At 46.5% G+C, this 27,397-nt stretch overlaps 1 protein-coding gene across 1 annotated transcript in view; it reads left to right on the plus strand.

Moving 5' to 3' along the window:
* Nucleotides 1-27,397, plus strand: part of UBR4 (ubiquitin protein ligase E3 component n-recognin 4) — a 105,586-nt gene that overhangs the window by 17,320 nt on the left and 60,869 nt on the right. Inside the window, exons 14-44 of the mRNA XM_080921716.1 lie at nucleotides 16-133; nucleotides 943-1,130; nucleotides 2,193-2,352; nucleotides 2,431-2,516; nucleotides 5,447-5,616; nucleotides 6,750-7,032; nucleotides 7,598-7,733; nucleotides 7,930-8,009; nucleotides 8,755-8,883; nucleotides 9,507-9,689; nucleotides 9,821-9,943; nucleotides 10,030-10,259; nucleotides 11,949-12,070; nucleotides 12,953-13,050; nucleotides 13,724-13,881; nucleotides 14,350-14,559; nucleotides 15,862-15,963; nucleotides 16,196-16,296; nucleotides 16,531-16,729; nucleotides 17,592-17,780; nucleotides 18,211-18,274; nucleotides 19,546-19,737; nucleotides 20,248-20,318; nucleotides 20,399-20,546; nucleotides 20,902-21,129; nucleotides 21,624-21,794; nucleotides 23,099-23,281; nucleotides 24,024-24,182; nucleotides 24,501-24,653; nucleotides 24,988-25,215; nucleotides 25,944-26,101. Coding sequence (XP_080777842.1) covers nucleotides 16-133; nucleotides 943-1,130; nucleotides 2,193-2,352; nucleotides 2,431-2,516; nucleotides 5,447-5,616; nucleotides 6,750-7,032; nucleotides 7,598-7,733; nucleotides 7,930-8,009; nucleotides 8,755-8,883; nucleotides 9,507-9,689; nucleotides 9,821-9,943; nucleotides 10,030-10,259; nucleotides 11,949-12,070; nucleotides 12,953-13,050; nucleotides 13,724-13,881; nucleotides 14,350-14,559; nucleotides 15,862-15,963; nucleotides 16,196-16,296; nucleotides 16,531-16,729; nucleotides 17,592-17,780; nucleotides 18,211-18,274; nucleotides 19,546-19,737; nucleotides 20,248-20,318; nucleotides 20,399-20,546; nucleotides 20,902-21,129; nucleotides 21,624-21,794; nucleotides 23,099-23,281; nucleotides 24,024-24,182; nucleotides 24,501-24,653; nucleotides 24,988-25,215; nucleotides 25,944-26,101 — 4,820 coding nt within the window. The remainder of the gene's footprint in view (nucleotides 1-15; nucleotides 134-942; nucleotides 1,131-2,192; nucleotides 2,353-2,430; nucleotides 2,517-5,446; nucleotides 5,617-6,749; nucleotides 7,033-7,597; nucleotides 7,734-7,929; nucleotides 8,010-8,754; nucleotides 8,884-9,506; nucleotides 9,690-9,820; nucleotides 9,944-10,029; nucleotides 10,260-11,948; nucleotides 12,071-12,952; nucleotides 13,051-13,723; nucleotides 13,882-14,349; nucleotides 14,560-15,861; nucleotides 15,964-16,195; nucleotides 16,297-16,530; nucleotides 16,730-17,591; nucleotides 17,781-18,210; nucleotides 18,275-19,545; nucleotides 19,738-20,247; nucleotides 20,319-20,398; nucleotides 20,547-20,901; nucleotides 21,130-21,623; nucleotides 21,795-23,098; nucleotides 23,282-24,023; nucleotides 24,183-24,500; nucleotides 24,654-24,987; nucleotides 25,216-25,943; nucleotides 26,102-27,397) is intronic.

Here is a 27,397-nt window from a genome sequence, read left to right on the forward strand (position 1 = left end):
CTTGTGTTCCCCTAGGCATGCGTCCTGCAGCGGCAGAGGAAGGGCTCCATGAGCAGCGATGCCAGCGCCTCCACTGACTCCAACACCTACTATGAGGATGACTTCAGTAGCACAGAGGAGGACAGCAGCCAAGGTATCCAGAGATAGCCCTCGGTTCCTTGTGCTTCTTTGTCTTTTCTGCCCGTGCCTTTATGTGTTCTCAAAATGATGTGCTGCAGAGCAGCTTGAGGGGCAGGGAGTGGTAGGAAAGGGCTTGCCTAGCATGCATGAAGCTCCGGGTTTGATCCCCTCTACACCATAAACCAGGTGTGGCAGGAAGAGAGGCAGGTGCTCAGAGGTCATTATTGATGTACTTTACTGAATTGGAGGCCAGCCTGGGCTAAAGAGTAAGTTGAGTGTCAAGGCTAAATGCTAATGACGGCTTTCAGTCAGCCCCATGCAGCTTCACATTTCTGCCAGAACCAAGATGTTCATGCTCACTCCTTTGTTGACCTCTGCTTGGACCTCTGTCCTCCCTGCACAGGTCAGAAGGCCATGCGGCAGGGGTTTGCTTTAACCATGGAGCTGAAGGCCTGTAGAGGAGATGGTCTCAGGTTTTTTGTTTGTTTGTTTGTTTGTTTTCATGCTCAAGTTTGTGGAACAGTGTGAAACACCATATTGGGTGTGCAGCTGATGAGACTAGTTTGCTAAATGTTTGGCCCCTTCCAGGCAGGCAGATAAGAGGAAATGCTGTTGTTGAACCCCTTAAGAAATCAGTTTTACTGCATTGTAACCTGTGTATAATAAGATGGAAGCACTTATGTGCAGATGTCTTTAAAGATTGACAGGTCAGCTCCTGTCCTCAGCATTAGGATGTCCTGTGCTCCTTGACTTGAGCAGTTATAGAAAAAAGGTTCATACGCGTAAAAATTGCTATTTTTGTGGCGTGCTCTTTCTCTTCAGATGATGACAGTGAACCTATTTTGGGGCAATGGTTTGAGGAGACCATCTCTCCCAGTAAAGAAAAAGCTGCGCCTCCACCTCCTCCACCGCCCCCTCCCCTGGAGAGCTCTCCTCGGGTTAAAAGCCCCAATAAGCAGGCCTCTGGTGAGAAGGGCAATATCTTGGCCAGTCGCAAAGATCCTGAGTTGGTAAGAGTGGGTTTCTGAGGTTCAGTGGGAGGGAAATTACTTGGGTAGAGTGAGTGGTTAAGGTGAGAGACAGACGTCATCTGAGCTAAAGTGTTTTTAAGTTGGATAACCGCAGGACTTCCAGTGCTAATCATGTCATTAAATTGCATGCTTCCAGTACTGACAGTTACTAGCACAGTCTCTAGGAATAAAGAAGAAGTTGATTCGAATCTCACTGATTCTGGGCCAGAATCTGAGTATCTCCTTGTTGGGGAGTGACTGTACTTGCCCTGACTGAAGGGCATCATGAAAGAGTGTTTTCAAAGTCTCTAACGTAGGTTTGGTGCATCATGTTTATTTATTGATCCAAACAGTATTTATTGATTATCTTCTGTATTTCAGCCCCTATTCTGATAATTTGCCAGAGTAATGAGTCAGGCACAATTCTTTAATGTAGCCTTATATAACTTCATGTCAAGGTTATGGACATGAAAATGTATATTTTTTTCTATTTTTTAATTATTTATTTTATGTATATGAGTACATGGTCGCCCTCTTCAGACACACCAGAAGAGGGCATTGAATCTAATTACAGATGGCATGTGGTTGCTGGGAATTGAACTCTCTGGACCTCTGGAACGGCAGTCAGTGCTCTTAACCACTGAACCGTCTTTCTAGTCCTAATATAATCATTTAAAAAATAGTTTTTACAATAATGACAAACTAACAATAGAGAGAGAAGGAAGAATATCTGTATGTACAGTAATTACTGTATAATAACCAATATATAATAATCACTGATGTAGGGTCAGTCTCCAGTATGTTACTGGTAACATCTTGAGGGACATGGATGGGGTCAGTTCAGAGGTCCTGCCTCACACAGTGTTTTCTGAGGTCATCCGCAACGAGTGAGTCTGTCTTTCTGTGCAGCTGAGTTTCATTATGGGCATTCCCACTGGAAGAATTAAGTGATGGTCTTCACTGTTGGAAACTTACGGGCTTGTGTAATTCTAATTGAATTCAGGGTTAGCAGAAGCTTTATAAGCCATGACACTGCTCTGAGTCGTTTTCTATTCTTTTTAGTTTTTAGGTCTGGCTTCCAACATTCTGAATTTTATCACATCTTCCATGCTGAACTCTCGGAACAATTTCATCCGGAACTATCTGAGCGTCTCTCTTTCAGAGCACCACATGGCCACCCTGGCCAGCATCATTAAGGAGGTGGACAAAGATGGACTCAAGGGTCAGTGGAAGGGCTGGGTGCTGCTGCAGGGCACTTACAGATCCAAGTTCCCGAGTAACCGTCTCCCTCTGTCCAAAGGGTCATCAGATGAGGACTTTGCTGCTGCTCTCTATCACTTCAATCACTCCCTGGTGACTTCTGATCTACAGTCCCCGAACCTGCAGGTTGGTGTGCACTGGCTGCCCAGGAGGGAGCACTTGACACTTTCTCTGGAATGTGGTGGCTGTGTCCTTACTCTGCTAGGCAGGCTGTGCTCAGGTATTCTGTGTTCCCCCGTGCAGAGGTTAGGATCTCTGGAAGAAAAAAAATGTTCTTTCCCCCACGTCATGAAGATTAAAGGAAGAAACCAGATAAATTCCCAGTGTTTCTTAGACTGGTCTCGGTAGACCAGGAGGTGGTACTCACCAAAAGCTATTTACAAAATACGGTTGATAAATGTTCACCTGTCATGGGGGAGTACAAAGTAAAAGGCACTTTTCAAGGAGCATTCAGATCACAGGCACAAGCTCTTTTTTACAAACTATCATCAAAACTTAGTCCAGGACCTTGAATGTGAGCGTGTAACCGCACAATTTTCCCCACCAAAGAAAGTGGTGGTCTTAATCCTAAGTCCTCATTTTTTAAGGTTCATATGTGTCATAATCACCAAATTAAACCCACCTTTCGCTTCCAGTGAGCGGCATTCTGTGCTGGTGTGCTTGACTTTTCACTGATTTACTCACAGTGTCTGTGGCCAGGGTTGGCCTGCAGTGGGTGTTTCGGGAGCCTTTGCTTACACTGCTCTCTGATAGTGCTGTGCTCGTGCTGTGCTGCTTGGTTCATCTGTCTCCACTGAGGAGGCTGTGCAGGCTCTGAGCATTCCAGATGTTGCTATGATCTTTACTTGAGTTACCTGTTCTGTGGAGGAGACTGGTTCTCCTGGGGCTGTCCCTTGGAGTAGAATTGCCAGGTCTTAAGGGCTGAGCGGCAGCCCATCAGGCCACACTGCTGTTTTCACGCTAACCAACGAGATGTCATGTCATCTGGACTCACATCCTTTTCTCATGTTTGGTAGTATTCATGTTTTGATAACTTGGTTTGTCTTCATCAAGACTAGACTTCTCTGTAGTTGTAATTGACTTGGAACTTAATACAGTCTAGTCTGGTCTTAATGCTTAGAAGGCTGAGCAGGTGGGTTGTAAATTCAAGTCTATCCTTGGCAACATATTGAGGTTCTAATCTCAGAAATCCAAACAAAACAATTGTTTCTGCAGAAAGCAGATGCACTGTATTTTAGGGGTTTGTCAATTTCTCCCAAAGGGATAAAATCCAGGAAGGTATTGGAAAAAGTTAAAATTTCAGAATCCTAAACTGTTTAGCTATTTCTCAAAGTTTGCTTCTCTTGTTTAAAAAGATAGTTGTGAAGTTTATTAATACTTGCCTACTGTTAAGTGAGACATTTTGTTTTGGCAGGAAGGAAATATTGGTTGATATTTAGTGTTTAGTGTGTGGCCTGCAGAGGCCTTCCCAGATGGTCTGGGTTCAGCCCTTCCCCAGATTGAAGTTTATTGAGGGAAGCTTCAGAATTGATACTGTCTCGTCCTGCTTGAACTTGTCCAGAGAAGAGAGATGAAATGCATTTCTCTGGGGACCTGAGTCCCTAGGCCTTTGGTAGGGATGCTTCCCTCAGCAGTTGAGAGGGACTGCGGGCTCGCGCACACTGCTGGCAGCAGGCGAAGGGAATCCCAGGCCTCTTGTCATTCCCTCTGTTTTGTAAACACCTCTGCTGTGACTGTGGGAGGTAAGGACGCCTGGCCTCACTTGTCTGCCACCCAATCCCTCTGGGCTTTGCTTCTTTGGAGTAGCATATGGAACATTTTTGTTCAGGGGTCAGATTAAAAGTAGGGAGCTGTGTCTTGACTTGGTCTCCAGCTGCCAGGACATTAAAGGACTCCTCTTCTTGTGAGACCCATAACCTGTTGTTCCTCAGGGGAGAAATGAAAGCCTTACTGATGACGTTGTGTTACCTTAGCTCGTGGGCTTTCTCACTGGAGGGCTATGGAAAAGCTATGCTGGATGCAGCCCCTTTGGTGCTTTCGTAGTGTGGATCAGGCAGCCTGCTAAGGTCAAGTAAGGTCATCCAGGCAGGGCTCCCTTTCAGACTGTCCTCATGCAATCGATGCTTTTGGAATAAAACTGGCTTCCCTGATTTAGCCTGCATACAGTCTTCTACGTTCTTCATTAGTGATGAACATCCCCTCTGACTGCCTGGCATGCTCACTGGGAAAGTGTATGCATGGCTGTTGGTGCCATGCTTGTCCTGGGGTGACTGCCTGGTGCTTAAAGATCCTTGTAGTTGGAATGATGGATGCTAAATTCCAAGGAGTTGCATTTAGTCTGTCAGACTCAGAGATTTCTTCTAGCATGATTTGTGTCTTCCAAAGCCATATGGGAAATCATGCCTTTGTGCGGTTTTGGTACAAGACCAGGCACGTTTGGAGTGGCATGGCCGTACATCTGCTCACTGTGTTTGCACTTAGTTGGCCAGGAGGGGTACTCAGCTGGGAGCAAGAATGGCCCTGCTGAGAAAGACATGCTGGCTCTCCCAGGTGCGTTTCTCTACTTACCTTGCTTTACTGCTTGTCAGATACACAAGCCCACCCCCCAGGGTGGACCTGTCTGAGTAACTAGCCGTGAATGAAGTCCACAGCCAGGGGTGCTGGCACATGCCTTTAATCCCCATGAGCCTACGACCAGCAGGCTGGCAAAGCAAAACAACACTCAATCCACTGGCTGCTGGGACATTTGTTGAATTTCCTTTTGGAAGCACCAACTGTTTGCTTTCCAGCCTTTTTGAAAGCATCTGACTCCACTATTTCAGAGCCCCTGTTGGTTTTTAGCGCCTGTTGTAGGCTCTGATTCAGCTGCAGGTGTGATTAGGGTTCATCTTATTTTTCTAATTTATTGAACAACAGGATTTTCCTCCAGATCTCTTTTAGACACACACTGCCAAGTCCGTTATTCATTATTTGAAAAAGGAGTGTAGGTAATGTACGTAACCTTTTGACTTGTTTTGTGTCTCTTTTCTAATGGCCCACTGTGTCTTTTCTTTCAGAATACACTGCTACAGCAGCTGGGAGTTGCTCCTTTCTCCGAAGGCCCTTGGCCCCTGTACATTCACCCCCAAGGCCTCTCTGTGCTTTCCCGACTCCTGCTTATCTGGCAGCATAAAGCTGGGGCACAAGGTGACCCTGACGTCCCTGAATGCCTGAAAGTGTGGGACAGGTAAGGCCCTAACACAAGGTCTATAGGTGATTGAGTACCGTTTTCAGGGGTCTGACTGGCTGGTTGGCAATCTGGCTGTGAGAAGCTGTTTTGTGTGTTTAGGAGAGGTAATGGGGGAGTTTGGCAAATGTGCTGTTAAACAGAAGAGATGCCTTCTGTAGCCAGATTTAGTGATCTGTAGGGAGATTTACTGATCACTGTCCTTCAGAACCCAGATTCCAAAGATGACCAGTTTCCTGAAAGAGAAAGGCTGAGCTGCCTTTCGGTTAGTATGCTTCCTACAGGAGCCCATGTACAGTGGCTTGCTGCCATTTTTGGATACATTTTAAAGAACTTGTTTCCTTGGGGGAAGCTAAGCTTTAATCACCTAAATCCCCCTTAGATGGACTTTTTTTTTTTTTTTTTTTTTTTTGCCAGTTTTGTTTACATGGTTAGGCTTCAAAGCAGTTTGTTTTCCTAAAAGGCTTTGCTCTTCTACCCCACAGCCCAGGATCAAATAGCTGTAATGTTGGATTTTCAAGATCATAGTCCTCTTTGAATGCCAGAGGGCCACTGTGGTCTTCATGGCACAGTCTTGAAGAAGCCTCTGGGAGCTAGGGATGGAAGAAGGGCTCCCTTATTAAAGCACAAAGCTCTTTCCTAAAGCCAAAGGACATGCAGACAGTTGGCTGTGCTCACTTCTTTTTGTATAAAGCTCTCTGACAAGTTCTTGAATATTATAGCATCTCCTTTCCCTCTCCCTTTCCTCCTGGGTCCCACTGTGACCCTACCTGGTTTAGAACTCTGTCTCATTCTGTCTCCCCACCCTCTCTCTCTCTCTCTCTCTCTCTGTGTGTACTCGAGTGTGTGTTGCCGATCACTTGTGTCACACCATTCTTGTAGTGGTCAGAGGACAACTTGTAAAGTTGGTTCTTTCTTAACAATGTGAGGCCTGGGGTTGGAACAAGGGATGACAGGCTTGGTGGCAAGTGTCTTAACCCCACTGAGCCATCTTGCTGGCCCACATCTGGCTTTTTGGCTTCTCCACACCAGTTTTGTTCTTTAACTTGTTCTCCTTGCAGCACTGGATGTTGACGTCTTGGGGCTCTTCTGGGGTTTCTCCACCAGATATGCTTCCCTTTTCTCTGCTCAAGGTTTTTGACTACGATGAAGCAGAGCGCACTTCAGGGGACAGTGCCCAGTGAGACGGAAGATCTGAATGTGGAGCACCTGCAGCTGCTGCTGCTCATCTTCCACAGCTTCTCTGAGAAGGGCCGCCGCTCCATCTTGACCACATTGGTGCAGAGCATCCAGGAGCTGAGTGTCAACATGGAGGTGCAGATGCGCTGTGCGCCACTGATCCTGGCCCGCCTCCTCCTGATTTTTGACTACCTACTTCATCAGTACTCCAAAGCCCCTGTGTATCTGTTTGAGCAGGTAAAGATTTACATCCTGTCCTTTCTCTTCTGCCCAGAGCTCCATTTCTTCCTGGCAGGAAGGTTTTATTATGGCTTTGGAGGCTTTATGGCTATGGCTAAAGGCCTTTGGGATTGGCCTTTCTACTTGGCCTGAAGTGGTCATTGGGGACTACCTAATGGCTGCTGATTGGTGGCTGTTCTCTTGTTCTCATGTTTACTTGCACATGTTCTTTCTCATCCACCCTGCATTTCCAGTGTCCTCAGCCTTGCCCCCTCCCTGGGTATTAGTGCCTGAGGAAGGGTCCTGCAGTAGTGTGCTCATGGTAGCCTTCTGTGAATACGCACAAGAGGATGAGAAGGTGGTTAAGAGGTGCTGTGCTCAGCAGTTCTCAAGCTAGTTCACGGAGTACTGTTCCCCTGATACACTATCAAAAATTTGCTTTCCAAAAGAAATAGAAAAATCTTCAAAATTTCATCTTTATTTGCTGCTGCAAGTTTTGGTATTGCTAGATATGTTATTATCCTTGGTGTGAAAAGCATACTGCTGATTGTATATCCTTAAGTCAAACGTCTGCGTTTCAAAGGTGCAGCACAACCTGCTAAGCCCCCCTTTCGGGTGGGCAAGTGGATCCCAAGACAGCAGCAGCCGCCGAGCCAACACTCCTCTGTATAATGGGTTCAAGGAAGTAGAAGAAAATTGGTCCAAACATTTCTCATCAGGTCAGAAAGAAGATTTCAGCAAAAGGGTGATGCCACACTGGTCTTTGTTGGTGGAGGCGTGGTGACTCTGGGAGGTGCTCTGGCCCCATGACTCAGTCCCCTCCTGTGGGTGGTTCATCGCCTGCTACTTTAGGAAAGTTTTAGACATTGACTTTCACATGCCTCACGCTTGCTTAATAAGGTCATCATTTTCCAGATGCAGCCCCACAGCCCAGGTTCTACTGCGTCCTGTCCGCGGAGGCCTCTGAGGAGGATTTGAACCGGCTGGATTCTGAGGTACTAGGAATTTTTCTTTTTCTTTCTGTTCCTTTTTTCTTTCTTCTCTTCTTCCTTTTCCCCTCCTAAGAGTTAGGATCTTTCCATGTTATTAAGGTAACTTCAAATGCCTGAGGGAGGTTAAGCAATCATCCTGCCTCAGCTTCCTGAGTAAATGGGGTTATAAGGTGTGCCATGTCTTGCCCTGTTCAAGACTTGAAAGCCATTTTTTTACACGTGGGTCAGACACCCTCCACCCTCCACATGTTTGGCAGACACCCCCAGATGCTTAGGTATGGGCAACAACTTTCTGTTATGAGGAAATTTGACCTGTGCTAGTTTTTCAGTATCTAAAACGAAAACATCAGAAACTTAACAGATCATTTAATAAAAATGGTTGCCTTCCTCTGTCATGCTAAAGCTTGCAGTGGTATGCTTGTATTAATATACAGACTTAAGTGTGAAGCCCACAACTGGCTGTCTTCTGTAAGAAGGGACCAATTAAGGATGAATCACAGTGTTTTTATAGTCAGGCGGCTTAAGTTTTTATGCAGGGCCAAATGTTTAAATATGAAAAGAATTGTCTTTTTTTTTTTTTTTTTTTTTTTTTTAATTTTCTGAGGCAGGGTGTCACTGTGCAGTTCACTGGCCTGGAACTCACAGAGATTCTCCTCCTGAGTCCCCCCTCCCCCACCCCAGTGCTGGGATCAGAAGTGTGTATTATCACACCCAGACCTGTATTGTTTTTGCTCTTTCTTGATATTAGGCATGTGAAGTTCTTTTCTCCAAGCTTGTCAAGTATGATGAACTTTATTCCTCACTGACTACCCTACTTGCGGCTGGATCTCAGCTTGATACAGTCAGGAGGAAGGAAAATAAGAATGTGACAGCCCTGGTAAGATGGTGGATACTGTGAGGGGCTGGGTATGTGTGTGTGGTGACCCATCATTCTATTGAAGTTCCCTCTGGGCCTGACCTATGTATTCAGTATTTGTTTGCAAAAATTGATAGGTTCTGTAGCATTTCTATGTAGTTTTCATGGTTCTGTCAGCTATAATTTTATGTTTTGGTTTAAGTTGAGAGAAATGTGACTCTGAGGGTTAATAGCTGCCCAAGTGTCGCCATCTGATTGTTGTGTCATGGTAGAAGCCTCACCCTTGAGCTTTTATGGGAGTGCGTGTGGATTTCTCAAATTCTCAGAACAGTTCTGAACAGTTCTGGCTGTTTGCTAAAGAGCTGGCTGACTGTGGTCCTCCCCGCTTATGTCCTCTCCTTGGTTAGATGGTAAAGTACTGGGGAGTCAGCTGTCCTTGCAACTTCTAAGTGTGCAGAGAGGAACAGAGTGTCCTAGTGTATCTGCCTGTTTGACTTAGTGTTTGTCATGCTAAGATGCTCTAATGGGCCTCTCAGTTCATAGTAGACACAGGTTCTGCTTGGAAGGCTGCCTTTGGAACACTTGTTACATTAGGGAGATCTGAGCAGGCCACATGCTTCCAACTGCTCTGTTCACTTCCTCAGGAGGCCTGCGCCCTGCAGTATTACTTCTTGATTCTCTGGAGGATCTTGGGAATTTTGCCACCTTCAAAGGCTTACATGAACCAGCTGGCCATGAACTCCCCTGAGATGAGTGAATGCGACATCTTACACACTCTGCGATGGTCGTCCCGCCTCCGGATCAGTTCCTATGTCAACTGGATAAAGGTGACAAAGGGGAGCTCAGCTTGCTTTGAGGGACTTTCATAGGCGACTCGCTTTGTACCACGGGGACAATGATGAAAGCTTTGGATTTTCCAGGTTGTTTTCCTAAACTCTCTTTCTTGTTGTCCAAATAGGATCACCTTGTCAAACAAGGCATGAAGCCTGAGCATGCGGGCTCTCTCATAGAACTGGCCACCAACAAGTGTAGTTCAGTGAAGTATGATGTTGAGATTGTAGAGGAGTACTTTGCCCGACAGGTATGCTATCAGTCTGATTGTAATGACAACTGGGCTTTGCCGGAGCCTTTCATCACAACTCATTAATGCCTTGGGTGTTTTTAAAGATCTCATCATTCTGCTCCATCGACTGCACCACTGTTCTCCAGCTGCATGAGATCCCTAGTCTGCAGTCTATCTACACCCTGGATGCTGCTGTCTCCAAGGTCCAGGTCTCTCTGGATGAGCACTTTTCTAAGATGGCTGCAGAGACTGATCCTCATAAATCATCTGAGATCACCAAGAACCTTCTTCCAGCTACACTGCAGCTCATTGACACCTACGCCTCGTTCACTAGGTATGGAGACTAGCGCTCTCTGAAAGATGCCTGGGTCTATGTATGTCCTTTTTTTATGTGTGAGCTTTGCTTTTTCCCTTTGGTGCAGGGTGTGAAAGGGTGACAACTAGAGAAGTTTCAGTCAACTCATGATTCCCAGGATGTTTAATTTTTATAATTTCATCAGGTCCTTGTAGATGTCCAGCTCTCAGCTACAGAGAGGATAGGACTTTTTCTGAGTGTCCGTTCTCAGCGGGAATGAAGCCCTTGCAGGACTTCTATTTTATGGACCCAGATCTAGAACCAGTTGTTAATGCTGTGTGAAGCAGTCTTAGTCTGTGGCTTCCTCTGGAGTTTGTGGCAGTCCTGTGGCTTCCCAGATGTGGGCTTACTGAGAGACAAATAGTCCTTAATGGGCTAGAGGCTATTTTAAGTTCTTCTCTTTCTTCAGCAAACATCGCAAATTACACATTCTATAAAACTTGCTCAGTACTGGATATTTAAAAATCTAAAGTTCATTTTCAGTATATACAAATTGAGATTTCTGGTTTTTCCTAAATTGGAACTGGGAGAGTCTGTCTTCAGTACTTGGAGTAAAAGAAGGAACAGTCAGGCCTAGAGGCCTACACTGGCAATCTTAGCACTTAGGGCACAAAACAGGAGGACTGGTAGCTGACTCAGCTACATGAGACCTTGATTCTACACTTGTCTGTCCCCAGAAGTGGGGACTTGTGAGCAAGTCCAAGTAGGCTAGCAAAGCTGGCCTCAACACAACAGTCTGGCAGTGTGGGGGAACGGCTTTTCCTTGCAGTAGGTCCTGCTTGGCCATCTCATTGAAGATCTGGTCTCTGGGATCTCATTGCTTAACCTCTGTTCTTAGGTGATTATTCACTGATAGGGACCTGGATTGTTGTAATTTAAGTAATCCTGTCTCTTAGTGTCTAACGCCTTGTAGATTGAGGGCTGTTGCTGGAGGCAGTTATATTGAACATGAGGCGTAACTAGATAACAAATGCCCTACTGTGTGCCAGGCATCGTTCTTGATGTTGGGACAGTGCAGCAGTCACAACTAAGCATGGGTCTGCCCTCTGCAGAACCTAGGCTTTGATCTTCCCCCTGGGTTGGTGCTTCCCCAGTCTGAACTGCTGTTGGATTTTCTGTGGCTAATAAATTGGGAAATGTTATTAACACTAAACAGGCTTTGTTTTCTGTTGTTCATTTTTACATTCAACTGTCTGTCTGTCTAACCATTTATCCATCTATCTTGTTTTTCAAGAAATAGTTTCTCTGTAGCCTTGGCTGCCATAGAACTCACTCTGTAGACCAGGCTAGCCTTGAACTCTGAGATCTCCCTGTCTCCCAAGTGATGGAATTAAAGGCGTGTGCCACTGTCATCTGGCTTATTGTTTAAAATATAGTCTGTGTGTGTGTCTGCCTGTCTGTCTGTCTCCTTTGCTGACCTTCCAAGCAGGGGAAGGAGGATAGGCATATTCAGTATCCTTTAGATTTGTTACTCCTGGAGTCATGTTTTGGGAACTTTTCTGAGGGTGTGCTGTTTGGGAAATAGTTGCTTGAGAAGGAGCTGGTACTGCGACTTGTTCTTAAATAGATTGGAAACAGATGGTGCCTCTTAAACTTCTCTAAGATTAATTTCTCCTGAGCATGGTGGGGCCTTATTCCTTCAGTGTTTCCTTCCTCTTGTCCCTTCAGAGCCTATCTGCTTCAGAGCCTCAATGAAGAGGGATCCACAGAGAAGCCCTCACAGGAGAAGCTACACGGCTTTGCAGCTGTCTTGGCTATCGGCTCTAATAGGTGCAAGGCAAACACGCTGGGTAAGTGACCACAAGTGCCTTTGGGCGATGATGGTAGTAGTTCTTCACTCCCTGCCTGCCTACTAGCCTCACCAGAGCCACCTTGACTGTCAGGCATTTTCGTGGGCATCTGATTGGCTCTTCTAGTAACTCTGAGTACTTTCTCCAGTTTACTCACAGAGAAACTGAGGTTTAGGACAAGTTTATTAGTCATGACTCCTATGCAATCAATGAAACCGAAATCTAAGCCAAGAGCAGCTAGTTCCTGAGGACAATGCTGCTTGCAGTTCCTGTGCTTGTTCAGTGGAGTTCTTTGACGTGCAGAATTTAGTAACAGTCTCTTTGCCCAGGAGTGATTTGGCAAAAAAAAAAAAAAAAAAATAGGGTGGAGAATCAGAGCTCCTGAGCAGGATTGCAGTTCAACTCAGAAATTCCCCATTATACTTTACAGTCATGTGTGTCCACAGTGTCTCCTTAAATACCCTTAACTTTTAGAGTCTCACTGCTGTTTCCCTGAATGCTGTGCATGGGGATTCATGATCCCTGCTCTCAGGATTTGTCTTCTGGGGGTTGGGGAGGAGCTCAAAGCAATACTTCCTCTGAGACTGGGGATGGAGACAACAGGGTCGGTGGTGATTGGAGCCTGACATGCTAAGATGCTTCCTCCTTTGTTTTCGGTTGTCATCTTTACTTGTGAGATTAGACCGTGACTGGTGGGAATGAGAGCCTCACCACTGTGATTGTTAGCTGCTGGGTAATTATTAGCTGTGTCTTGGACATAGTTCTGCTGCTGGAATAGCCGTCTAAGCTGTCTTAGTAATGATTCTGACATTTGGGCTGCTTTAAGTACTCCATCATCCCTCCTTTCTTGTGATGATTGCTCATCCTTACTGTCGCCTGCAGGTCCAACTCTGGTGCAGAATTTACCGTCATCAGTGCAGTCTGTCTGTGAATCCTGGAATAACATCAGTACCAATGAGTTTCCCAACATTGGCTCCTGGGTGAGTCCCTGTGGGTTCCAGAGCACAGACCACTGTATTTCTCTGAGTCTTGCCTCTGTCACCTGTGAAACTCTGGTTACATGTGATGTGCTGTCATGGGTTGTGCTACATGTGTGTCACTGTGTCAGACTCTGCTCTCTGCCTTGAGTTTGTGTAGCAGACCCTAAGACCTTAGGCTTTCTGGGCTGTCAGGTGCTGTGGAGTTCTTGTGTCTGTCCCACTCACACTACGTCTGCAGACAGATAATTCTATCTTTAAAGTTCTTTAAAGTTCTGTAGAGGAGCAAGGTATATTCTGTCTTCTCTTGGCTTCACAACTGTGGCTTATTGCTAGCACTCAGCAGTGTTCCAAAGGATACTTACAGCCCTAGTAGTGGGGACCAAATGCATTGCAAAGTCCAGATCCTTCTTAGCTATTGTAGACAAGAGGAGTTTTATTGTCACATGTTCGGATGTTTGTTGTATTTAACTATTAACCTGTTCTAATGAAATTTGGCTGCCTCCTCCCCTTAGCTCAGTGTCCTCAGGAGCCTGTGGACAGTGGAGTGGAGGGTACTGTTTGCAAACCTTAGTGAGGTCCTAGCTTATGGTGCATTTTAAAAAAATTTGTGTCAGTGGATTTTGTCCAGGGTTGATGGTCTGTCTGTCCATTCCACCCGGTTCTCTCCTTTCAGCGCAATGCATTTGCCAATGACACCGTCCCATCGGAGAGTTACATCAGTGCTGTGCAGGCTGCTCATCTGGGGACTCTGTGTGGCCAGAGTCTGCCCCTGGCGGCTTCCCTGAAACACACCCTCCTCTCCCTGGTCAGGCTGACTGGGGATCTGATTGTGTGAGTACTAGAGCCTGGAGCCCAGGCCCCTGTGTCCACCATGCATGGCTGTGTTGTCTTGTAGTTGAAGGAGTAGAGTTGAGGTGACAGTAATTTTACTCCAGAGTGTTTGCTAGAATCAAGGGGTAGGGCCCACTACCAGACAGACAGTTGGGTCTCAGGGAAATCATGCTGCATTGCCTTCAAGGTGGTCCAGATTCCTAACTGCTCTAGAGTTCTCAAGGGCGGATCTCTGATCTTAGTTTCTTTTATTCTTATTATGTAAATGTATTTTAATAGTTTGCTATTTTGATAAGTGAATTGTTATATGGGAATGATTTTGTTTCTGACAGTAAAAAGAATATGAAATAAAAAATAGCCATCAAGGAGGGAAAAGACTAAACTGGAGGCTCTCCCCAGTTGGCCAGCCCTGGCCTTGTAGCATTTCAAGACATATCCCCTCATTTGCTTGGATCTCCCTGGCTGCAGGTGGTCAGATGAGATGAACCCAGCGCAGGTCATCCGGACTCTGCTGCCACTTCTCTTGGAGTCAAGCACTGAGAGCGTTGCTGAGATCAGCAGTAACTCCCTGGAACGCATATTGGGACCTGCGGAGTCTGATGAGTTCCTGGCTCGTGTGTATGAGAAGCTGATCACGGGGTGTTACAACATTCTGGCCAACCATGCAGATCCCAACAGGTGAGACGTTGAAAGAGCTGCTGTAGCTGTTGGCAAGATGCACCACTCCTACCGCCATGATGGTGATGACAGCTCCTTGGTACTGGGCTTCTAGGCATCCTGGGATCTGATTCTTAGGAATTCTAACTGTTGAGACTGGAATGTTAAATGTTCATATTGGGAATATTAGATAAAAGAAGTGAGAGAGGTGGTAGGGATGGGGTGTTCAGGCACCAGTGAAACTCATGCTCATGTTTTGCGACTATCAAAATGATCTGCTGCATTAGGCTATGCTGTGGGGGATACGGAGGGCTCTCCTAGGAACTGTGCAGGGAAGGCCCAAGCACTGGCACTTGCTACCTCCTCTCTGATGATGACCTGCCTGCCTGCCTGCCTACCTGCCTTTTCTTTTTCTCTTTTCCTCCTGCTTTGTAGCCAGGCTGCTTTGGACTTGGGCACTTCTTGCCTCAGCCTCTGGCATTACCAGACTGTCACCATCCCTCTTTTAAAAAATACTTTTCCATGTGTGTATGTGCATATCCACATGTACATTGGTGTCGTGTGGGAGCCCAAGGCCAACACTGAGAGTCTAACTTGTTCATTCTCCACTGTATCCCACCTTAGCCAGTAAGCCAGGGGCTCTTGGGTGAACCGAATTCAGGTTTTCAACTTGGGCTAGTCAGCCAGATTCCTCCTGAGGATCCAGCCTTTGTCTCCAGCATCTTTTGCTGCAACACTTACCCAGTATCTGTGTGGATGTTGGGAGTCTGAACTGTGGTCTTCACTGAGCATTTCCCTAGCCCCTTCTTTTGATTTTCAAACATAGGCACTTGAGGTGACTTCTCTCTGCAGGAGTGATTGACCCAGACTCTCCCTCCTCTGGAAACAGTCATACACTAATCACAGCTGATGCCTAACTTCAGACGCCTTTCCTCAATTTATTCGTTTTTATTTGTCCTTTCCATTTTTGAGACCAGGTCTGTCAGAGTCTAGGCTGGCCTGGAACTTGTGATGCGCTACTTCTGCTTCCCAAGTGCTGGGATTGCAGGCGTGTGAACTCACACCCAGCTTATCTCTCTTCTTTATTTTCCCAGGAAATAAGCTAGTAAGACAAAATTGAGATCTTGCGGTTCTTGGATTAAGCATTTATTGAATGTGTACTGTATGCCAGTGTCTATGTTAAACTCAGACAAAACTAGATGTTTGCCTCAATGTTTAGTCATCAGTATGTTCTTCAGAGGTACTGGGAGGGCTCTGAACTGTGGTCTTGTTCCTTGGTGGGCTGGATGACTCCATCCACTGAACTGTGGTCTTGGTCTTCAGTGGCCTGGATGAGTCCATCCTGGAGGAATGTTTGCAGTATCTGGAGAAGCAGCTGGAGAGCAGCCAGGCCCGGAAGGCCATGGAGGAGTTCTTCTCTGATGGGTGAGCACTGTTTCCGTTGACTCACTGGTCATAGGGGCTGAATGTGCCGACTCAGCTGCCTCGGACCAAGGAAACCTGCTTGAGTGTCTGTCTCCTGGGGAGGGCTGTATCCAAGAGCAGCTTGTGTGGGACCCCCAAGTGACTGTTTTCCCCAGGGGTGAGACTGTGAAGCAGAAGCAGGACTTCTAAGTGAGGGTTAATGTGGTTGTCTCGTTTCCCCCTCGCCTTGCAGTGGGGAGCTTGTGCAGATCATGATGGCCACGGCCAATGAGGACCTCTCTGCTAAATTCTGTAACCGAGTCTTGAAATTCTTCACCAAACTCTTCCAGCTGAGTGAGTGACAGCTTTTGGTAATCTTCTTATGGGAACTTTGATGTCTGGCTAATACTGTGCCTGGCTTCTGCCTGCATTTACCCAAAGCATGACAGTGCTAACAAGTGTAGAGAATCCTTCAGAGAAAGTTGGGAAAGATGCTGAAACTCTGAGGCCTTTTCTCTTCTGGCTGTTTGCTCCTTCTGTGGAGGTCCCTGCCCTCCTCACTGACAGAGGCCTCTTGTCTTGTTCTAGCTGAGAAGAGCCCTAACCCGAGCCTCCTTCACCTCTGTGGCTCTCTTGCCCAGCTTGCCTGTGTGGAGCCGGTGCGCCTGCAGGCCTGGCTCACCCGCATGACAACATCACCCCCAAAGGATTCTGACCAGCTGGAGGTCATTCAGGAGAACCGGCAGCTGCTACAGTTACTGACTACGTACATTGTTCGGGAAAACAGGTAGGAGGTCTGGGTGTGTTGTCTTTAAAACCCAGAACTCTGCATAGCTGCTGTGGCTGCCTTCCCTTTGGGCGTCACACACCTGTCCCCCCTGATTCCAGCACTGCAGCTCGGTTCCTTGAGATTTCCCATGGCCTGTCACTCAACCTCACTAGATGTCTTGTGCTGTAGTGGTTCAAGTCCCATTCTAAAATTGCTGTGTTTATTTATGTGTAATGCTTAATTTATAGCACTAAGTAGTTTTAATTAATTAAATTTGTACTTTACCAGTTTTATGCATGTTTATAATGTATTCTGATTACTCTTTCTCACACATTTTTAAAAATATTCATTCATTCATTCATTCATTCATTCATTCAGTTATTTATTTATTTATAGACAAGGTCTCTCTGTATCCCAGTGTGTCCTAGAACTCACTATGTAGAAGAGGCTGGCTTTGAGCTCACAGGGATCTGCATTCCTCTAAAGAGCCTTTGTTTATATTTCTTTTTGCTGTGGGGTGGGTGGGGGTGTTTGCCCGCCTGGTGCCTTACCACTTGTGTACTTGTTGCCTGTGGGAGCCAGAAAACGCGCTGGGGCCTGTGAGACAGGACTGATGGGTGGCCATGAGCTGCCGTGTGGGACTCAAACCCAGGCTCTCTGGGATAGCAGTGGGTGCTCTCACTGCTGAGTCATTTGTCCAACATTCCCACAGTGTCTCTCATCTCCTCCCTGACCTTTCATCAACTCCTACTCCTACCCCTGCCACACACAGCCATCTGTGTCACTGTGAGTTTTGAACTGACCGTTTGTAGCCTGGTGTCTCAATTGCTCTTAAAAATGAAAGACTATACTTAGAATACCTTTTTTTTTTCTAAACTAGCCAAGTTGGAGAAGGTGTGTGTGCTGTGCTTCTGGGCACTCTGACCCCCATGGCAACAGAGATGCTGGCGAATGGTGATGGGACTGGCTTCCCTGAGCTCATGGTTGTGATGGCCACTCTAGCCAGTGCCGGACAAGGAGCTGGCCACCTTCAGCTTCACAATGCTGCTGTGGACTGGCTGGGCAGATGGTAAGAGGGACTTTACCTGCACTAGTGTTCTGAACTTAGAGGAAGGAAGGGTCATTGCAGCGTACTTCTGTCATAAGTCAGTTAGTAAACCTAAAATTCTTTTGTTAAGGACTAACTAGTGATGTGGTAGCCCCTACTCTGTTTATTTAATCCTACCTGCACACATGCACATACACATGCATCCCTTTGAGACTGTCTCACGTAGTCTCAAAGTCAAAGTCCTTATCTTAGCTTCCCCAGTTGTCTTTATTACTTATAGTGAAGTTTCCTGTTAAGTCCTGGGAATGTTACTGTTGGTCCTAAGACCAGACCAATCCAAGCCATGTCAGCTCCAGGTGGGTTCCCTTCACAGTATCACAAGTTGATTGGAGGCCTGTGAAGGCCTTTGAAGCCGCAGATAATTGTGACTTCTCTTTTTCCTTTGGGACAGCAAGAAGTACCTGTCACAGAAGAATGTGGTGGAGAAACTGAATGCCAATGTTATGCATGGAAAGGTAAGGAAAATGAGGACAGCTGAAGCCAGGGGCTGGGGAAGAGAGAGAAGTCTCTGCAGTAGCTCTGTGTCTCCCTGGCCTCAGTGCTTTTTGTCCTGGTAAAGCAGACCTCCTTAGGCCTATGCAAGTCTAAGGTGGTGATGCTCTGACAAGGACTCAGCAGACCTCCTTCCTGGGCACGAGGAGTTGTTGCTGCCTGAGATGCTTCTGTGTTGCTTCTGTGAGTCAGTCTTCTGGGGGTCAAGGGTGGCATCCTCAGCCCTGCTGTTCAGTGTTATAGAGTTCTGGTCTGTGCCAAGAGGCTTGAGGATGACAGGAGTCTTAGGTCAGACTCTTTCTTTGACTCCTCACCCACAAGCCTAGCAGGGTGGTTAGATTGAGGGCAGGCTCTGGTTTCAAAACCCAGTAAGTACTGACTCCTCTCCCTCTTTTTTTTTTTTTTTTTTAAACTAATTATTGTCCATTTGGCACTAAATTGTCAGAGTGAAGGGGCTCCTGGGAACTTAGAAATCTAAGCCTGAGTGGTTGCTGGTATTTTAATGCAACCATTTAAAAATTTATTTCATTTTTAAACTTAGGGGTTAGGGGGACCTGAGACAGGGTCTCTGTAGGTGGTCCTGGCTGCCCTGGAGCTTATGGCCTTGAGCTCAGAAATTCACCTGCTTCTGCCTCTAGAGTGCTAGGATTAAAGGTGTGTGACACCATGTCCAGCTTTCTATTTGTGAAGTGTGTGTGTGTGTGTGTGTGTGTGTGTGTGTGTGTGCGCGCGCGCATGTGTGTGTGCACGCGCGTACACTCAACGCTCATGAGAGTGCTTAGCCCATTAGATCCCCTGGAGCTGGACTTACAGGTAGTTCAGGGCCACATGGTGTGGGTGCTGGCAGCGGAACCTGGGTCCTCTGTAAGCAGCTTGGGTTCTGAACTACCGAGTGCCTCTATAGCATCTGTCCACTGGGTTTTTTGAGAGAAATGCAGAACTGTCTGCTGTAGTTTGCAGGTCTCTGGCAGGAAAAATGCCGAGAGACCCTTTCAAGCCTGTCTTGACCTGAAGGGCCTCGTCTTCCGTCTGTATGTTTTCCATTCTTCAAATTCACTCAGACTTCCGCTGAAGAGTGAGCAAGTTCACAGGAGTTCATTTTAGCTCTCTGAGCATCTGTGTGCAGGCCTGTGGTAGGAGCTGGGACTGTATGATGTGCCATCTTCCCTCTCTGCCTTGATACTGAAGAAAGTGCTTGACACAGGAATCAAAGCTTCCTTGTCTTCTCTTGCAGCATGTGATGGTCTTGGAATGCACATGTCATATTATGTCTTACCTGGCTGACGTCACAAATGCTCTGAGCCAGAGTAATGGTCAAGGGTCAAGCCATCTGTCAGTCGATGGGGAAGAGCGTGCCATTGAGGTGGATTCAGACTGGGTGGAAGAGTTAGCAGTGGAGGAGGAAGACTCCCAGGCTGAGGACTCTGTAAGTGCTACGTAGGGGGGAATGGCCGTCCAGCCTGTCCAATGCACTTGAGACTGGTACTCTCCTCCCTCGGTGGGCTTGAGGACCTGGAGTCTGCTGCTTTCTTCCTGCTCACAAGGCTAATGCAAGAGTCTGCTGGTGTGCTTCTCTAGGCCTGCAGAGCAGGCGCCAGAGCTAGTCTCTAACTAAAGCAGCTTCTCAATAAGTATATGCTTTCTTCTCTCTGAAGTTACCTGTTCTGCTTCATCCCATACAAGTTTAGGGAGGGAATGTGGGGGACTCTAGGAAGTATTAGAGGTTTTTGTTGTCTGTCTCCCCTGACCCCTTTCTTATTAACAAAACCAGAATAGCACTGGCAACTGTAGGAGGCTTTCAGACAGCTGGCTATTTCAGATCAGTGCTGGTTCCCATTAGACACTGGTTGTCTCTATGGAGTGTTGGAGCAGGTTTTTATGGGACCCTGTATGGAGAGAGACATTTATGATTAAAAAGACCTATTAATCTTTGAAGGATGAAGATTCTCTTTGCAATAAACTGTGCACCTTCACCATCACCCAGAAGGAATTTATGAACCAGCATTGGTGAGTTCTTTTAAAGTGAGGATTGCTGGGCCTCCAGTGTTGTTACATGGGACGTATTGCTGATTTTTGTTCCTCTGTAGGTACCACTGTCATACCTGTAAGATGGTGGATGGGGTGGGTGTGTGCACAGTATGTGCGAAGGTGTGCCACAAGGATCATGAGATTTCCTATGCCAAGTATGGTTCCTTTTTCTGTGACTGTGGAGCCAAGGAAGATGGCAGTTGCTTGGTGAGTGATGGGACCTACACAGTGTCACATAGACAACTTGTTAGTAATGCAGGATTATCTAAGGCAGACTAAAAATTCCCACCTCTGCTCTGTGTGACCAAGCATTCAATGTCATTGTGTTATTGGCGATGAATCCCGAGCACTTCACTTAGCACATTAAAAGCAGCATCCTGGTCACATAGTCAGGCCTGACACTCTGAGTGGTCAGTGGAGATGGATATTGGGTGGGAGCCCCATGGATCTGGTTTTGGATCATGGGCGCATGTGTATCCAGGCCCTCCTGCTTCCAATAGCTCTGCAGTATGTCACCTGACTGTAGCAAGAAAGTAGGGACACTGACATTTTCTGTTTCTAGGCACTGGTGAAGCGAACTCCTAGCAGTGGCATGAGCTCTACCATGAAGGAGTCAGCGTTTCAGAGCGAGCCTAGGGTTTCAGAGAGTCTGGTGCGCCATGCTAGCACCTCACCTGCTGACAAGGCCAAGGTCACCATCAGTGATGGAAAGGTTACTGATGAAGAAAAGCCCAAGAAGAGCAGCCTGTGCCGCACAGTTGAGGGGTGCCGTGAGGAGCTGCAGAATCAGGTGGGGCTTCTGAATGGGCACTGGTGGACAGGACAGAGTCCAGCAGGTCTGATCAGTGGTCTGAGCCTTCCTTGGTAGCCCAGTTTGTTTGTTTGTTTGTTTTTTTTTTCATATTCATGCAGCATGCATGCAAGTAGCATGTGTTGCCCATCTCTAGGGAAGGATTTAGAGGTAGTGGGGGTGATACTTTGTAGCACAGTTTCTTGGCCAGGAGTTCTTATCTGGGGCCAGAATGTAGAACCTATTATTGAATGGTTGTGTTTCTATTTCCCCATTCTGTATGCATAGGAGAGAGAGTGCCTTGGATGACTTAGGGTGCCTGTGGGCCTTGGCTTAGAAACAGTCCTCTCAACTGACTCATCAGAGCTAGGATTCTGGAGAGGGAAACACGCCCTGCTCCAGACAGTGACTGTCAAGATTGTTGCATGTGATCCATGATTTTTCCTTCTTTTTTATTTTTATTTTTTTCACTTGTGTATTTCGATTTCTCTCAGGCCAATTTCTCCTTCGCTCCTCTCGTGTTAGACATGCTCAATTTCCTCATGGATGCCATTCAGACCAACTTTCAGCAGGCTTCAGCTGTGGGGAGCAGCAGCCGGGCACAGCAGGCCCTCAGTGAACTGCACACAGTGGACAAGGTTATGGAGATGACGGACCAGCTTATGGTATGTCAGGGTCTCGAGGGTTAGTAACTGCACAACCTGTGTGTCGTGTGTCCCAGTATTTGTCACAGCAACTGAGGAGTAGACTTACAAGTCAGTGGATTATAGGCCATGCAGAACCTAGAATCCGTGGTCCACAGTCTTTCTCAGCTGTTCTTGGAGCAGTGTAGTAATTTATAGATGACCGATAAATGTGGGGATTTAGGGAGCAAGTCCTCTTTTTATTAAAGCATGTGAATGTGTATGAACTCTTAAGATGTGAGGAACTCCATTTTGTGGGCACTATAACGGAAATTTCTTTGTATAAAATCAAAAGCTCTTTTTTGTGTCTTCTTTCCTAAGGCTCAGTAGCTTGCAAGATAGTTTTATCCTTTGTTGACTTCCAGCATGACTTGAAGATGGCTTTCCTTCAGTTACTCTTACAGCTCCGAGTATAGCCTGTCAGTCATGTGACTCCTGAGCTGCAGGGAGAAGTAGAGGCAGTTCCCAGAGGGGAAGGGATAGACAGGAGTATGGTCTTGGTAGAATTCAGAAGGGGCCTAGGAGAGAGCAAGTGTGCCTGTAAGTTGGACTCAGAGTGCTGAGTCTTACTGGAAACCCCTGCAAGGAGGACTACCTGGCAGTGTGTGGGCAGAAGGTAAAGACAGTGCAGGGCTGACTCCCCAGGCTGTGAGCTCTGGCCAGTACACATGTTGACAGATACACAGAGCAGGGTGTTTAATATTTTAAATACTGACATCAAAATTAAAGATGGAAGTTGATGATCCACTAAGTTGCCAGGTCACTTTTGCCAGGTGCATGAAGGGAAAATATTTGGTATCGTTACTATCATTTTATAAGTGAAAATATATTTTAACATTTGAAAACAGCCAGTACTTAATTTACTCTCATGAGAACTTGACCCTGCTGTTGTAACCAGACTGAAGCAGTAGACGTAAAACAGCTGAGGACAGTGGACTGCAGGCTGAAGTCCATCACTTGTTTGGAGCTCTGGCTGCCCTGAACTCGTTATATAGATGATGCTAACCCGGTACTCACAGACATCCGTCTGCCTTTGCCTCCCAAGAGTTGGGATAAAAGGCTTCTGCTACCACGCCCTTCTACTTCTCCTTTGTTGTTAGTAATTTTATTATTTGAGAATTATGTGCATGCATATAATTTGTTTTGATCAGATTCACAAAGCTCTGTCTCCCAGATTAAATCTGCTGAATGCCTAAGGGGTGCACTGCTGCTCAGGCGACAGTGGATGAGTCCATCCAGTCCTACTTGCCTTCTCCAGTACTTTCTCTGCTTCTCCCTCCTGCCAGGTTCCCACCTTAGGCTCACAGGAAGGTGCCTTTGAGAATGTTCGGATGAATTACAGTGGAGACCAGGGCCAGACTATACGGCAACTGATCAGTGCCCACGTGCTCAGGAGGGTGGCTATGTGTGTGCTTTCTTCCCCCCATGGGCGCCGCCAGCATTTGGCTGTTAGCCACGAGAAGGGCAAGGTAGGTCCCATGATTCCTTCCCATTTATTTTAGGATCTGACTATGTGCATCTTGGCCCTATGAAGGGAAATACCCACTCGTTACTTCTGCATTCAAGACTGATCTCATTAAACCTTTTGGCTTGGACCTGAGTCTCTTGGTTATCCCTAGAATTGAGATGACTTGGGAAAAGCTCTTGGGAAAGGCTCTGTGATTGGCTGGTGTTCAGGACAACTTAGTTCCCATTTGTGCCCATTTTTGGATGTGGAAAGGTATCAACTGAGAGGCAAAAATCTTAGGAAGTCAGTGTTCCTTGCTTAGGAATTCCTGCTCTTCAGGGACTCAAATGTTCAGTTGTAGAATATTGGGTATCTTCTCTGTTCTTGCTTCTTATCAGGACTGCTATCTTACCTTAACTGACAGTGTGGACGGTCCTTAAAGCAGCTGATGCAGAAAGTGCTTTATGGGACACTTGAGGGCAGTGGGGCATAGGACTAAAGTATGTTATAAGGAGATTCTGCACAGAACAGTTGGTTTTATTACTTGGCTTTTTTTGCCCTCATTGGGAGAAAGGGATGAATGACTTTGGGGAGAAGTAGAGACTGAATGTCCATCTACAAGTTTTCTAAGAGACTAAATCCCACAAAGCAAGGCAGTGACTTACACCCCTCCCAAGGGAGCCTCCTTAACTGCCTACCCTAGACTCCACAAGGTCAGGGACTTGTCTGGGTCTGGGTCTCAGCAGGTGGCGCTTCCTTTGCAGATCACAGTGCTGCAGCTCTCCGCACTCCTGAAGCAAGCAGATTCCAGTAAGAGGAAGTTGACTCTAACCCGCCTGGCTTCTGCTCCCGTTCCCTTCACAGTGCTGAGTCTTACTGGAAACCCCTGCAAGGAGGACTACCTGGCAGTGTGTGGGCTGAAGGTAAAGACAGTGCAGGGCTGACTCTCCAAGCTGTGAGCTCTGGCCAAGTCTTTCCTGGCCTCAGCTTCACCTTCTCTTCACTGATAGCTGAAGGCATGAAAAGTTAATAGAATGTAGACGTCTTTCTCTGCACTCACTCCATGTCTTCTGATTGCTCTGATCTTTGTGTGTTCTGGAAACATGAGTGTCTAGGCAATCTGAATGCAAGCTGGAGGCCAGGGATGGCTGTTAGGAAAAGGGGACATGTAGAAACTCAGAATGAACTAGCTCACTGTACCAGTCACAATTTAACTATTGTGTTCTTAAACCTGTGCCTAGGACTGCCATGTGCTCACCTTCAGCAGCTCGGGCTCTGTCTCCGATCACCTAGTGTTACATCCCCAGTTGGCAACAGGGAACTTCATCATCAAAGCTGTGTGGCTCCCTGGTTCACAGACTGAGCTAGCCATTGTCACTGCAGACTTCGTCAAGGTAAGTAATGCTGGTTTACTTTCATTCTTTCTTGAACAAGAGTTACAAACTAGTATCTGTTATATTGCTGAGTAGGTTGACACCATGTGTCTGTAGGAATTAGATCTGTACACATTTGTGACTACTTGTTATACATATGTGTATCTTTTTCTACTCATTCTTGAAAAAGTTATTTTTATGTGCACTGTAATGCTAAAGGCCTTACTAGTGGGGATTGTTGGCCGAAGGGTGAATGGCCTTCAGTCTGAAGTTGTGGCTGTTAGAATTCCCTGGTATATGTTGGGGGTGGGACTGAAACAGATCACTCTTATTTCTCCCTCTTGTCACCCTGCAGATTTATGACCTATCAATTGATGCCTTGAGTCCCACCTTCTACTTCCTCCTGCCAAGCTCAAAGATAAGAGATGTCACCTTCCTTTTCAATGAGGAAGGCAAGAACATCATTGTCATCATGTCCTCTGCTGGGTACATGTACACACAGCTCATGGAGGAGGCCAGCAGTGCCCAGCAGGGGCCCTTCTATGTCACTAATGTGCTGGAAATAAATCACGAGGACCTGAAGGTTAGAGTCAGTTTTTCTTTTCTTTTTTCTTTTTTTTTTTTTTTGCTTCTCAGCATATGTTAACAGAGTTAATAATGTCTCAGTATTTATGTGTGTTTGTTTGCATGTATGTTTGTGCACTGTGCACATGCATCCAGTGTTAGAAACCAGAAGAGAGGATCAGATCTTCTGGAATAGGACTCACCATGTGGGTCTAGGAATTGAACCCAGGTCCCAAGCTGTCACTCTAGCTCACAAAACTGTATAATAATAGCCACTGTGACCAGTTTCAGCTCGTGCACAATAAGGAACCAGCTCTGAACAGAAATCCCCATTAGTTTATATAGTTTCATACCCTCAAGTTACACTTTGAGCAATTAAACATGCTTTACAGAGACATAAATCCCAAGGCTTGCTTGTTTGAACAAATGAGATTTGTAGTATAGGATAGTCAGTTCTCCTGAGACAGATCAGGAGCTTTTCCCAGGTGTCTGTTGACCAGGGCCATCCTGCCTACCTGGCAGAGTTGTGTTCTCTTGGGAGAGGCATTTGTCTTTGTGACTTTTAGCCACAATAGTCTTCTCTAACTGCCCATCAGAGCCATACTCCTTTAGCTAAAATTTAATTTGGTATAAGAGTATTTTGTAAGTGCATTTATTGGTTAGTCTTCTTATACCATCTGTGTATCATGTTCACTCATCATCGTGGAAGTCTCATGCCTGGTGATATACATGTCTTTGCTCCTACAGGACAGTAACAGCCAGGTAGCAGGTGGTGGTGTGTCTGTGTACTATTCACACGTGCTGCAGATGCTTTTCTTCAGCTACAGTCAGGGCAAGTCCTTTGCAGCCACCGTCAGCAGGAGCACTCTGGAGGTGTTGCAGCTCTTCCCCATCAACATCAAAAGGTGAGAGCGAGCAGTAGAGTAGTGCCTCGTTCAGCGGGGCTCTCTGCCCTCCCTTCTCCCCCCCACTGCTGCTTCCCATACTGCTTGTACATGCCAGCTTCCATCTTTAAAGACAAATAGCCACCATGGTTGGCAAGCTTGCTTGCTTGATTTTTACCATGAAGACCCCAGGCTGTATGAGGTAGCCTTTGCAGGGGCAGAGGGGTTTGCTGTTACACAGAGAGAAAACCTGTAGGCAGGGTTTTGACCGTGACCAAGTTTGGAGGAGACAGTGTAGTTGAGCACTCACCCTGTCCTTTCAGTTTGCCTCCATGAGAAGCTCGCACTACCCTCTCCCCTCCAGTCCTGGTGGAATGGCTAGAATTGGGGCAAGTATGTACATTCACCAGTTTTCCTGATGCTAGAGATGGGACGAAGAGGTTCAGAATCTCTCCTACTCCTTAATAATCACTGAAGAGCTATTTCAGATCTGTAAAAAGTAACCTGGTTTTGAAGGACATTAAATAGACAGGAGAACCATATAGGGCACCATGCCTTCCTCCAGCTTATGAAACACTATAGCTTTGTGTAGTGATAGACTTGAAAGGTCACCTATTCCTAGCAGCAAAGTTTCAGTGAGTTCTTGGGGTCACACATTGCAGGCAGGGATGGTGGCATGCACATCTCAGTATACTAACTAACCCATGACACATCTAAACCTGGTCAGGGGATCTGTTTTGAGTTATATAGGACAGTTTTGTATTTTTTTTAAACTTTGTATTGATTATGAGTTTCACATCATGTACCCTAATTCTACTCATCTCCCTACCCTTTCTGCCCTTTCCCCTTGCAACCTGCTCTCCTCAAAGAAAACAATAAGGGAAAAAACCAAAACAAATGTAACAAAAACATCTCCCTGCGAAAGCTTCAGTGTATCCCATAGAACACCCTTTGGTCCACACATCTTTACTTGCAAATGTTCATTGCAATGAATCATTGATCTGCCTCCTGATGCCTCTGGTTTCTGGTACACTATCAATACTGGATCCTCACAGGGTCTCCTCTCAGATATCCTGCTGTGGCCTTGTGTCATGAAGACCCTGCAAGCTTTGCATCTGCAGGACCAGCCCCTTCATACGCTCCAGCAGTTCATAGGTGGGGTAGATGTTTGGGTGGGCCAGCCCAAAGCCCTGGATCTGAGCCTGGGTGATAGCTGGGTTGGTCAGAATTCCAGCTTTCCTGCACCCTTACCACAAGGACAAGTTCACCAGGAGTGCCCCAGGCTAACTCACCCAATACTGTAGCCTGCAGGAGGCA

This window comes from Micromys minutus (assembly GCF_963924665.1).
Source record: "Micromys minutus genome assembly, chromosome: 9".
NCBI classification, from domain to species: domain Eukaryota; kingdom Metazoa; phylum Chordata; class Mammalia; order Rodentia; family Muridae; genus Micromys; species Micromys minutus.